General features: G+C 55.3%; 1 protein-coding gene across 1 annotated transcript in view; it reads left to right on the top strand.

The window, feature by feature from the left end:
• Positions 1-10,104, top strand: part of BAIAP2L2 (BAI1-associated protein 2-like 2) — an 11,090-nt gene extending 986 nt beyond the window's left edge. Inside the window, exons 2-14 of the mRNA XM_010003266.1 lie at positions 592-667; positions 985-1,071; positions 2,006-2,067; positions 2,642-2,713; positions 3,330-3,446; positions 3,854-4,000; positions 4,456-4,599; positions 4,876-5,014; positions 5,776-6,001; positions 6,888-6,959; positions 7,298-7,478; positions 9,186-9,226; positions 10,029-10,104. Coding sequence (XP_010001568.1) covers positions 592-667; positions 985-1,071; positions 2,006-2,067; positions 2,642-2,713; positions 3,330-3,446; positions 3,854-4,000; positions 4,456-4,599; positions 4,876-5,014; positions 5,776-6,001; positions 6,888-6,959; positions 7,298-7,478; positions 9,186-9,226; positions 10,029-10,104 — 1,440 coding nt within the window. The remainder of the gene's footprint in view (positions 1-591; positions 668-984; positions 1,072-2,005; positions 2,068-2,641; positions 2,714-3,329; positions 3,447-3,853; positions 4,001-4,455; positions 4,600-4,875; positions 5,015-5,775; positions 6,002-6,887; positions 6,960-7,297; positions 7,479-9,185; positions 9,227-10,028) is intronic.
• The last annotated feature ends 2,028 nt before the right edge of the window (positions 10,105-12,132 follow it).

The following is a 12,132-nucleotide window of genomic DNA, read 5'->3' as shown; positions in this document are numbered from 1 at the left end:
GCAAGGTGGGAAGGGCTGGGAAAAGAAGGAATTGCTTATTCCAGCCTCTGGTCTGCTATGGTGTAGGTGATAAACACCTTTAATAAACAAAGCAGGTAAGGGCAGGCTGGTCTGAAGCAGTCCCTTCCTTCTCTTAGCAAGCTGCTGACTCTGGCACTGCACCGAATTCTGACCAGGAAAATGTTATGTTTGTTCCTGGATAGTAAGTGCTGGCCCTCACCCCAACAGGATCAGGGGTGAGGGAAAAGGCTGCTCAGATCCCCTTGCAGTTACTCACCTGTCTGCAGCAGGTGTGGGGCCTTGGGAGAAAGCCATCTTCTGGCAACCACTTGGCTCTCCAGAGCTTCCTTGCCCTCTGGCATTGCTTCTCTCCTGGCTGGCTGGAGAGGACTGAGGGCAGCTGAAGGTGCCAGCTACCTCTGATGCAGGGAGCTGCCTTGTGTGCATGGCTGTACATCACCATGGCATTGTGGCTGGGGGAGCTCTGGGTCCCTGCTGCACCCAGCCAAACTGCAGTGGGAGGGCATCAACCTGCTGAGGTCTCTGGGGTGTGGGGAAGACTGACACTAACATGCTTCTGCCTGGCCACAGAGTATCCTGGAGCAGTTCAACCCTGCACTGGAGAACCTGGTGTACCTGGGGAACAATTACCTGCATGCGTTCCATGGTGAGTCAGGTCCTGCATGGCCCAGGCTCCAGATCGTGCTGCTGCATCCATCCTGGGTATCCACTGTGTGCCAGGAGGGACTGCTATCCCTCAGGGCAAGGCTGCTGGTCCCCGCGTGGCATGTCCTCAGCTGCTTTTCCTCACCTTTCTCCTGCTCCAGTACCCACTGATGTTACTAGGCACAGACGGGAAGAGACAGAGCGCCCTTGCCTATAGGCCCTGTCCCAGGGGGGTGTCTGTCCTCTGTGCTGCTTGCTGGGGCTGGTGAGGGTGGGAAGTAAGGCCAGATCCTTACTTTCCCTCTCCTCTCCTCGCAGCATTATCCAAAGCGGCTGAAGTGTATTTTAAGGCAATTGAGAAGATTGGGGAGCAAGCACTGCAGAGCTCCTCCTCACACATGTTGGGTAAGGCTCTCCTGCTCTCCACCCTCTGTCCTGTGATGAGCCACAGTTACACTTTTTTGGCCTTCTCCCTTAGCTGGTCCCTTTCCAGATATTGGGGGAAGGAAGAGGGCTCCTCTAAATGTTGTCTGACAGCACCAGGTCCTGTCCAGGCAATGAGAGTCAACTGTGTTATGTATCTTTGAATATCCCCTAAGGCCCCAGCAGTCTCCCCTGTATCTCTCTGAGATCAGTGACTAAGCTCAGCTCCTGGGGTGGACCTGCAGTGATGGACCTCTCATGGAAGTCAGTCCTTGCTGAGGCATTCTGCCTTGCAAGTTGAAGTTTTCATCTTGGGGAAACTATTCTGCTCCTCCTTGCAGGTGTGAGGCAAAAGCTGGAGAGCATGGACTGAGAAGAGCTGGTTGGGTGTTGTCCTCCTGAGGCTGCAACCAGCTGGAAGGGCAGCTGGGAGCCAAGGGGCTTATGCCCAGCAGCACAAATAATTCCACAGCCTAACGATGGCTGCTGAAAACACGTTCAGGGAACTGCTCTGATACTGAACATTTTAGTAAAAAACTTACTGCAGACTCCTGCCATCATCTGCACCAGCCAGATGACTCCTCTGCTCCCTGTCACCAGTCTCTTCCCTTCACAGCTACATTCCTGTGAGACAGCCAGAGCCATGCACAGCATCTTGGGGGGCAATGAGGGTAGAAATGGGGCTCACAGGGGCTGTGGTAGAGCAGAAACTTGGCAGTGGGGGAGTAGTGGTGGAGCTAAGCCTTGGGAAGGAAGGCTACCAGCTCCTCTCAGGGTGCAGTGGTTGAGGTATATGATGGACTTTCACACCCATTTATCATCAGCCTAAGACACACTCTTTTGATCTCCCTCCTGGGGTGCACAAGGAAATGAAGCTGTGGGGTTTTCCCACCCTCTCATGTGTCTTTCTCTAAAGGTGAAATTCTGATGCAGATGTCTGCCACACAAAGACTCCTGAGCTCTGATTTGGAAATTGTGGTGAGTTATTTTTCATGGGGCCGGTGCAGGTGGGGGAAAAAAGGGACTTTCTTCACAGCAAACTGGTGTTTTCTCGATTTTCCCCATCTCCTGCTCTTTGATATGCCTGCTGGCCCTGCTGCGCGTGACATGGGTGTGTTACAGAGCTGGTGTGACCAGAGCCTGGCTGTTCAATGTTTGGTGTCATTAGTGTGCTGTCACCACCTCTCTGCAATTGCAGTGCCAGGTGTGCAGTTAACTGATCAGTGCTTGGCTCTGAAGGTGAGGCAAGGCTGCCCTCTCCTTCCCTGGGTGGCAGTGGTGGGACAGGAGTGGAGGGGTTGCTAACCCTTCCAGACACTGCTGGTTGTGCCCCTGCCGAAGATCGTGGATAAATCTCGGGGTGGGGGGGGATGTTGCTGAGTCCCAAACCCTAGGCTGCAGGGCTGCTCCGTGGTAGCCCTAATGTGCCCCCTTCTGGCTTCCATTTGGGGTTCAGGTGGAAAAGGAGTCACTAGCTCTGTGGGTTTTACAAACTGCCCCTTCAACCTATATGGTGAAGGGAAGAGGGTGATGGATCCTTCACCTGTTCCAGGCTCAGACGTTCCACGTGGACCTGCTGCAGCACATGGAGAAGAACACAAAAATGGATGTGCAGTTCATCAGTGTGAGTGATGAGCTCCCTTCTCAGCCCGTCTTGTTTCTCTCTCCTCTCTACCCAAAAGCTTTCACTTGAGCACTTGGGGTGTTTCCTAGACTTTCCTCAGCAGGAATTTCAGGGGGGTTTATCTTCCTTGCTCACTGTGGACCAACTCCCCACTCCTAGTTTGGCTGATGATGGAGGGTTAAAGAGGGCAGGCAACTGTTCTCCTTCCTGTAGTGTAGGGACTTGCCAAGTGCTTAAATGGGGCTGAGAGACCTGACATCCCAAAAGTAGAGTTTCCAGCTTCCCTGAACCACAGCTTTTGCATGGATGTGGGTCCTGTGCCATTGTGGCCCGGGGGGCCATGCCAGCGGGTAGTGTCATGGAGGGAGACAGAGGCCTGAGGATTTGCTCCCAGTGCCAGGGGAGCTGGGCACCAATTTTGGCTCCTGAGATCCTGAGGCTCCTTAGCGCTCCAGGGCCCTTCAAAGTGAAAACTAAAGAAATATTGTTTTTATAAGAGAACAAGTCAAAGCCTGATTTTAAGGGTCTCAGATGCTCAACCACCCATCAGAGCAGAGTAGCACCACAGTGTGACTGGGTCTCTGGTTCCTCACCCAGCCTGGTTTCTCTGTGGCAGGAAAGCCAGAAGCAGTATGAGCTGCAGTACCAGCGCAGAGCCACCAACCTGGATAAGTGCATGGCAGAGCTGTGGAGAATGGAGAGAGCTCGTGATAAAAATGTCCGGGAGATGAAGGTGAGTACTGATTGCAGGAAGGGGAGTTAGCAAAAAGAACTGGGTGATTTATCTGGAGCCAGGACTGATTTCTGAGCAGCCTTGTCTTTCCTTAAAAGCCAGGGGGCTGCCCCCAACATTCAAAAGGCATCTGGCTTATCTGGAAAGGAGGAAACTCCTAACCTGCAGGGTGCTGCTGGTCTGTGGTGCTCACTCCTGCCAAGCTCTTGCCTCATTTAACAGGCCCCAGTGAGCAAGGACTCGGTCCCTGGCATGCTGCTCTGTCTCCTCTGTGCTGCTTCTGCACTGCAAGTGGACTGGGAAGCTTCTAGGCGTGATGACCAACTTCACCCCCTCCCCTGCCGTGTGTGAACCCACCCTTCCAGGTACACACTGATCCCTTCCTCCCTCTTTGCCCTGTGTCCCAGGAGAGTGTGATGCGGCTGCGGTCGGAGATGCAGGCGTTTGTCTCGCAGAGCCAGAGGGAGGCTGAGCTGGAGGAGAAACGCCGCTACCGCTTCCTGGCTGAAAAGCACCAGATGCTCTACAACACTCTCCTCCAGTTCTACAGCAGGGTACGGCTCTGGCGTGCTGGGCAGAGGAGCTGGAGGAGCAGGGAGCATGGCTGGAGGGAGAACATGCAGGCAGGAGGGAGCCAGGGCTGAGCCACCCTTTGGGTGAAGGCAGCATCTGAGCATGGTCTGAGCAGGAAACTCCATTTCTTGCTGTGAGGTCCAGACTGACTGTACTAGGCTGGGAGAGCACAGCCAGTGGTGAGGATAGTGCTGATAGTTGGGTGTGTGAGCAATGGGAGAGGGAAGGGTGATGTAGGTGTTTATGGCAGGGTCATTAGGACCATAGGATCTCTGCTGGAGGGTGCCATCCTAAAAGGCACTCCTGCAGGGCTCTGTTTAGCCATTCCCATCATTGTGGGAGTACCTGGTCTCTAATCTAACGCACACGGCAGCCATCAGCTCCCTCAGTAGCTGTTCTACCCCATCCATCACCCCCTCTTCTCCTCTCTCCCCAGGCCCGGGGTGTGATCCAGACCAAGGAACTCTCCCAGACCCCCCCCCCCCCCACCCCCCCACCCAGCCCCTCGCGGGGGCTTCTCGCCCCCTCCCACAGCCAGGGGTACCCATCAGGCTGGCTCGCCCCCAGCCACCTCGAGATGGTGAGGAGCCCACAGACAGCCTCTGCCTCAGCAGTGCTGGGGCTGCAGCTGCCCCTTTCAGGCTTGCAGGGCAAGGCCAGCCCTTGGCTGACTGTGGTACTTGCTGCCTTGTCCAGCTTCTGTAGTTTTCCCTGGCCAAGATGAAGGGAAGTGTGTGTATTGGCTGCCATAAGGGAATGTACTGGGTTTGGCCTTTTGAGAGGGCCTGGGTGCCTCTCTGGGGCACCTCCTGCTTGATGCAGCCTCTGTGGATTCAGCCTCCTTTCCTTCCAACAGCCCCAGAGACCCCTTGGGGACTTTGCTGCTCCCATGACTGGGAGCAGATCCAGCATCTTCTCTCCAGATCCTCCAGAAATGAGACAGTCTCCTCAGCAAGAGACCCCCAGGCGGCTGCTGCGGAGGACACCCTCAGCCAGTATGTCCCATGTCTAGGAGCAACGCTGTGGGGGGAGAGAGTGGTTGGGCCTCTCTGGGAATGGGGCTGGGATTGGGGAGGGATCCCCACTCTCTCAGGCCACTGGTCCTCAGCCACTTTCTGAGGTGAGAGGACAGTGCATATGGGAGCTGGGGAGTGCAAGGCTGAATGAAGCAGATGTTGAGTGCAACCTCCAGAGTACAGTCCATCCAGGACAAGACCAGGTTTCCTGGCTGTCCATGTGAGGATGAGGAACCCACAAGTGTGCAATTTTCAAGGCTCCTTGAACCATGAGGGCTGGTTCTGACTGGAGTTATCAATTTGGTAATGCACCTTCCCTTGTGCTAGCAGATTAAATACTACCCTGCCCTACAGAACCTAGCCAGTTACCTCATGTCTCACCTGCTTTTCCTTCCTGATAAGCTTTGCTTGAAATGTTTCAAAAATACAAAAAATAAATTGGGCAGGGGGGAGAGGAAAAAGACCCAAATTCTCAGTTGCTTTAGCAGGGTTGGAAAGAGGGACATGAGAGCAGCCAGTAACTGTGCCCCAGACATCTGGCCAAAGAGGACATGGTGCACAGCAAGTGGTTTCAGCTGCAGTAGATTTTCCTGTGCCAGATGAATGTTTTACCCTTTCCCATGGCACGCCCTGCAGAGCAAGGCCACCTGCTCCCCTAGGGTAACCACTTGACCAGGGAAGCGTGGGTCCGAGTCAGGGTGTGTCTCGCAGGAGGCTCCAGCCAAACCCCTCTGCTGCAGGTTTGCTCCCTACTGGCCGTAGCTCCCGCTCGGGCTCCTTCGGCGAGGCCGGCGGCAGCAGCGAGGGCAGGAGGAGGAGCGGCACGGGCAGGGTGCAGGCCATCGCGTCCCACTCGACGGGCGCCAACCGGACCCTGCTGCGGTTTGACCCCGGGGACGTCATCACAGTGCTGATGCCAGAGGCCCAGAACGGCTGGCTCTACGGAAAACTGGAGGGCTCCTCCACGTACGTGACTTCCGCGCTGCCCAGCGGGCTGGTGTAGGAGGATTCAGCCTGAAATTGTCTCCTCCCGGCATGGCCAGGGAGCTGTGCCTCCCCCGCCAGCTGGGTGGGATGTCGCCGTGTCCTCGGTCACGGGCTGTGCCTCACGCGGGGACTCTGCATGCTGATGTGGTGGGGCAGGGTGAGCGCGGCTGAGCTGCCCGAGAAAGCTCCAGGGGCTTGGAGTAGAAGAGCCAGGGATGCAGTGACCCCCTCCCAGCTTGCGTGACTGAGTGGCTCCTGCCATGGGCCCCAGCCCAGGGCCGTGAGCTGCTGGAGTCACCCGAGGGGCCTGGTGTGTCTCAGCTGGCACCAGCAGGGACCTGCTGCACCCCGCGCTCCCTGTGGCACTGCCGGCCAACACACCTGTGTGCACAGCCTGTCCTGCCCCACAGGAGCATCCCTGCACCCTGCTCTGCCGGGAAGCTCACACTCAGGTGTGAGATGAGCAAAAACAATGCCTTTCTTTTTGGGTGGGCGTTCTGGAGTGGAGCTGTTTTGCCCTGAAGAGAAGGGATTTCCACAGCTTCCTTATGTGCTGGCCTTGGTAACCATGCTCAGTCAGAGAGTCTCCTCCTGGACTGTACCAGTGTTGCTTCTGGTAGCAGGTGTTTTTTTTGCACAGCCTCAGAGATAAGCAAATTTGGTCCAAGATCAAGGACTGCCTCACAATAACCCTGTGCCCCTCCTAGAAGTGAAATGTGTGCAGAAACCCTCTAACACGCGGCAGCAGCAGCAGCTTGGTTGGTGCATGGGATGTGTAATAGATCTTGAGGGCTGGGCAGCTGGATCTGAAGAACCACAAACCATGGTTGCCTGGACCTCATTTGTTTCTGCTCCTGTGCTCTAGGTGCGGCTGGTTCCCCGAAGCTTACGTCAAGCCTCTGGAGGATGCAAGGGAGATGGAGGAGCCAGCCACCAGGTAACAGGAGAGCAATGGACCAGGCAGGAGCTTGAGTGGCTCCTGGTAGGTCACTAACACTGGTGGGGTAGCTGTTTGGAGTTGTGCCCCATGGAGAGCTGCAGTGCTCCCCTGATGGAGCTGAGAGCCTTGCTGTGCCCAGAGATCTCTCAGGCTTACCCTAGATGGCTCCCCCAACATGTGCAATATCTTCTCAAAAGCACTTGTGACTGGGCCAGTCCAAGCCATGTGCTCTCTCTCTAGACACACCCCATAGACACATGTTGTGGCCAGCACCTCTGCTGCTCCCTATTCTTTGCTCTTTGATTCTCCCTTCACTGTCTTCTTCTCTTGCTCAGGTCCTTCCCACTGCGAAGCAGTCACAGTATGGATGACATCCTGGACCGTCCCAGCACTCCTACTTCCAGCAATTACTGGCCTGCCTCTGCCCAGCCCAGTTTGCCGAACCCACCTCCCCTCTCGGTGGGGTCCAGCAGTCACCAGAGTGGGAAAGCCACCCCCGTCAGTTCTGTCTCCAAGGTGAGTGCAAGAAGAATGCCTGGAGTGCATGTGTGTGGAGTGGACCACATCTGACTTTCATCCCCCAAGCTATGTATTTTCTGCATTGGCCTGTTGAGAAAGAAAAACACTTTCCAGATGTTGGTGTGTGACCTCCTTCCTTCCTGAGCCGAGGGGTCCTGCTAGCACTGGCCCAGTCTGTTTGCCATGTCCTTGTGGCCACTTCCAGTCAGCCTTGTGTGTGCAGATACTCAGTGCCTGGCTTTGCTTCCCCAGGGGACTGCTTTTCTGCCCCTGCCCTCCTCATTTCTCTCTCTTTTTGCTCACCAGGGACCCTTCAGTTCAGTCCTTTTCTCCATGACCTCCCAGCCTGATTTCTGGTGGCTCCAGGGCAGCACCTCTTTCTGCTAATAGTAGGACCATGGAATGATCAGGCTGGGCTGGGAGTGGGTAACCAGCTAACAGAGATGCCATCCTCCTCCTCCCTTCAGAGAATGGAGAGGAGTTTTGTAGGGCTCCTCTTCTATATTCAAACAAGGATTGGGTCAAAGTGACAGCTGGCCCCACTTACCACTGCTTCCAGCTGTGGAGAATTGACTGATGAGGACAGTCACAGTTGAAGTTGAGAACAGCTGAAGTTGAGGACTTGAGGGAGGGAAGGACCGTGTTGCCTGTGGGGTGTTTACTTGCTCAGTCTCATAGGAGGCTGGGAAACCCTGTCACTGGTTCCAGGCCAGTGTGAGGTTGCAAGCAACTGGATGGCTCAAAGAACTGGAAAATTCAACATTTCATTACTCTTTTTTTTCCTTTCATGTCCTGCTCTGTGGTTTCAGAAAGCCTCAGGTTGCACAACACAGAAGGGAACAGACTCTGCAGCCAGTCTTCCCCTCTGGGTCACTGGTTTCCATCCAAGTCTGAGGTCTAAGGCATAGGGATAAACCTGGGACTGAATATGAATGAACCAAGTAGAATATTTAGAGTGCCATGGCAGAGAAATTGAGCTTTGTTAGAGGTTTTGAGAAGTCAGCCTTGCTCTGGGCTTCTGCCCAATACATCCTTCAATTGAGTCAGGAGCAAATGGGTGCATGTTTGATTTCCCAGTCACACATGGCTACAGCTACAAGAACTGGTGTACTGTAGCAGGCCAGTTTTCACTGAACCCTTATTTTCTACTGGCCAAGAATAAGGGTCAGAGGGCCTAGGTCCATCTTTCCTCGTCAGCCTGGTCCACGTTTAAGCAGTATGTGATGTAGGGTAGGGTACAGCTCTACGGCTCTTGAGTTTCCTATGGATGCAGAAAGCATGCAAAGGCAGGGTTGATAAGCTCTTTGCCAGGGTGTATGGGCAATGTGAGGAGGGCATCTCTGGCTGTGCTGGCAGGGTGAAATGTAGCTCAGATTGTCACTGTTTGCTGTGCTCCTCAGACATGACATGTGGGGATCTGAGGCCTCTCCTTTCTTCCCCAAGACAAAGGGAGGTGTTCTAGTGGAACAGGGAACCTGTGGTGTTTGGACAACCCTCACCACAGAAATCAGGGTGTTATTTGTGGGACTATGCAAAGTTTTAATGAATAAGAAGTCAGAGCCCTATTAATAGGACTTGGGCTCCTAAATCACTTAAGTGTCTTGTGAAATCTTCCTCCGTGTGTGTAGTGTTCCCAGCCCCTCTTTTCTCACCGTTCCTTTCCCCACCCTAGATTGCTCACTGCTGCCTTTCTTTTCACTGCAGAAATCAGGAGCATTTGACCAGCCCCCTGAACTCTTCCCACGGTGAGTGAGGCATGGAGCTCTGCTCTGGAATCCTTTTCCTGTGGGGGCAGGGGTATTATTACAATACTAGTATTACTTAATCTTTTGGATTATCAAATGTGAGAGGGACAGGGAAGTGTCTAGAGGAAAGAGATGTACAGCCCACCTTCCAGGACACTCTGGCTGACTGGGAGGGCTCTCTCCTGTCTCTGGTGATAGGAGGTAGGGCCGGAGCACCCTGAGCAGGTGGCCAGGCCTGCATGCTCCTTCTAATCCATTTTAGAAGAGCCACAATAGCAGCTCACAGCCTGAGTGTGGAGCTACTTGATCTGTGCAGCTTTGCCTGCTTGGAAAGGACTGAGGCACAGGGGACGTGGCTTTTAGCTTTGATGAGTCAGGTCCGTGGAGACGAAACTTGCCATAAATCCCTGCTTTCCTTTTCCCTGCAGCTGGGTTGGTGTCTCCATGTTTCTGGCATGGTACTGTGGCCTCTTTCTGCTCCCTGACTCCTTGCTCAAAGGGTCAGGGGCCACATGTAGAGTGCTACTGCAAGGCACAGCCTTATGCTAGTGTCACTTCTTCATCCTATGGAAGAGGAAGGATGAAAATCCCTGAGGAGAGCCCGAGGGGAATTGCACGAGAGCCTGCAGCAGAGTGTGTTAAGGGTGGAGAAAATATACTCAGCAGCCAGCTTTTCTACACTTTCCTTCTTGGCATGGAGGTGGCTCTTCAGCGGGACTAAGAAGCCATTGCTTGGTCAGCAGGCCCCCTGCGTGGTCTTTGCAGATTTCCTGATAGTTGCCTGTTTCCTTTCTCCTTCCAGAGGTACCAACCCCTTTGCCACGGTCAAGCTGCGTCCCACAGTCACCAACGACCGCTCGGCACCCATCATCCGATGAGGGGGGCTGCAGGTGGCAGGGGATTTCAGCAGGGAAGGGGGAAGACATCTGAGTGACAGGCTGTGACCCCCAGCTGGGCAGCAATCTCGTGCTGCCACTCATGCAGTAGCTTCTCTTTTCCCCTCCCTTCCCTCTGGGTAATGGGGACACATCTTGCCTGCCTGTCCGGCAGCAGCAGATCCCGGCTGCTCTTTTGGCTTGTCCCCTGTGCCCTCTCCCCATGTGATGTTACTGTTCTTGAGAGGGAGAAGTCTGGTGGTACGGGTGGCCTGGAGAGGAGGATGCTGCTGGTCTGTGAGGTGGAGGGACAGATGGGTAAGATCATCTGCAGCATGGGGCAGTGCTAGCAGGATGAGGAAGGCGAAGCTTTGCTGGCTCTGCTGTGGGCAGAGAGGACATTTGCCAAACAGTCGCTTTGCTACCAGAAGAGTGAATTCCAAAGGGAGGAATGCCACGAGAAGGCATCCAGTGATGTGGTCCAGCTGATGGGATCTGCAGCACACAGCTCTCTGCTCTCAGACCCTTTGACAATTGGTGTCCCTCTGTAGCAGCATCTGCCTCTTCTTGCCCCCAGTGCAGCCCCTTCCCTTGCTGGGAAGCTCTGGGGCAAGGTGGGGGTGGGTGACAGTGCCCAGCACTTCTGTCCTGCTCCTTTGCCTATTGTCCTGCAGAAAAGATTTGTGGGTTGTTGTTGTTGTTTTTTTTAATAAAATGGAGAATGCTGCTTCCATAGCTGTCTCAGTGTCCAGGACATTGCCTCAGTCAGAGGACACAGCAGGCTGAGAATGCAGGGTCCCCACTGGCACTGGAGCCATGATGGCTGCCCACGGTCATGGCATCAAATGCTGCAGTGCCATGGCTCCAGCAAAGGCAACCACTAGCCCAGGGGCCCAGGGCAGACAAGGAGGGCACCAGGCGAGCTGCATGGGCCCCCTCAAGTCAGCCTTCTGGTGGATGGCAGCAAGCCCCCATTTCCCAGCCACCATGTGCAGGCAGCCTTACCCAGGAGAGCAAGGCATGGTGGCCATCTTCTTCTGGCCCAGGCTGCAAGCACCAGGGGTGCCACAGGACAGCTCGGTGTGGGGGGCTCCCCCCAGGGACCTGCTGGGGCCTGTGGGTGCCTCACCAGCCTGGCCCCACCATCAGGGCCAAAGGGAGAGTCAGCGAGGGAGGGAGTGTGAGCACCAGCCAGGGCTTTAGCTGATTAGCCTTATTAATAGAAATTAAACCCTGGCTGTGAACACTGCAAAGCCCCTGCAGCTCCCCCTGCCCTGCCACCAGGCACAGCAGTGGGGGCTGAGGGGCTTTAGGAGTTTACAGCCTGGGCCTTTCTCTCTCACCTCCCCAGATCCCACCTGGGATGATCCCTGGCACCCTCTGTGGAAGTAAAACGGGTTCCCCCATCCACGGCTGGAGACTGGCTTGTCCCTGGCACCTACCAGAGCCCCTTCCCGGGCAGCAGCTGCTGAGGGATTTCATTTTTGCGGGGGGTGGTTGGTGAGCTGCCAGGGGTGGGCTGGAGCCTGCCCTTTGAGCCACGGACAGCAGTGATTCTTCATCTGCTCCACCTTGCCTTTGCTCTCTGCTGGGCATGTGCCCGGTGGGACCAGGCCAGCACCTCTCCATCCTTCTGGCTGGTGACAGAGGAAGTGGTGGGGGGTTTGGAAAGCAGCCCCCTCCCCATTGTGCCCCTTACTGAAACAGGGACTCTTGCTCTCATGCCCCTCTGCTCCCCTCTCCAGCACCCCTCCCTCCTGGCTGGAGCCATCACCAGCACCCCCAACTTTCCCCTGGCTTCCTCCTGCCTCAGCCCCTCCAAATCTGCCCCCTGCCACCCTGCCCTGCTGGAGGGAAAGGCAAGGAGCCCCTGGGCAGCGGGATTACTCGGGGATTCGGGCCACGGCAGGCAGCCACCTCCTCCCCATTGGCTGGAAAAGCCTCTTAAAAGTGGAGAAGTGCTTTCTGCCCGCTCAGCACCCGCCAGTCTCTGCCGACCTGAAACCATAAGCAGCTGCTGACCCCCATCCA

Source organism: Chaetura pelagica, unplaced genomic scaffold (genome assembly GCF_000747805.2).
Source record: "Chaetura pelagica isolate M959 unplaced genomic scaffold, ChaPel_1.0 scaffold530, whole genome shotgun sequence".
In the NCBI taxonomy this organism is placed as follows: Eukaryota; Metazoa; Chordata; class Aves; order Apodiformes; family Apodidae; genus Chaetura; species Chaetura pelagica.
The sequence above is the reverse complement of the archived record's forward strand: the minus strand, read 5'-3'. Positions and strand labels throughout refer to the sequence as shown.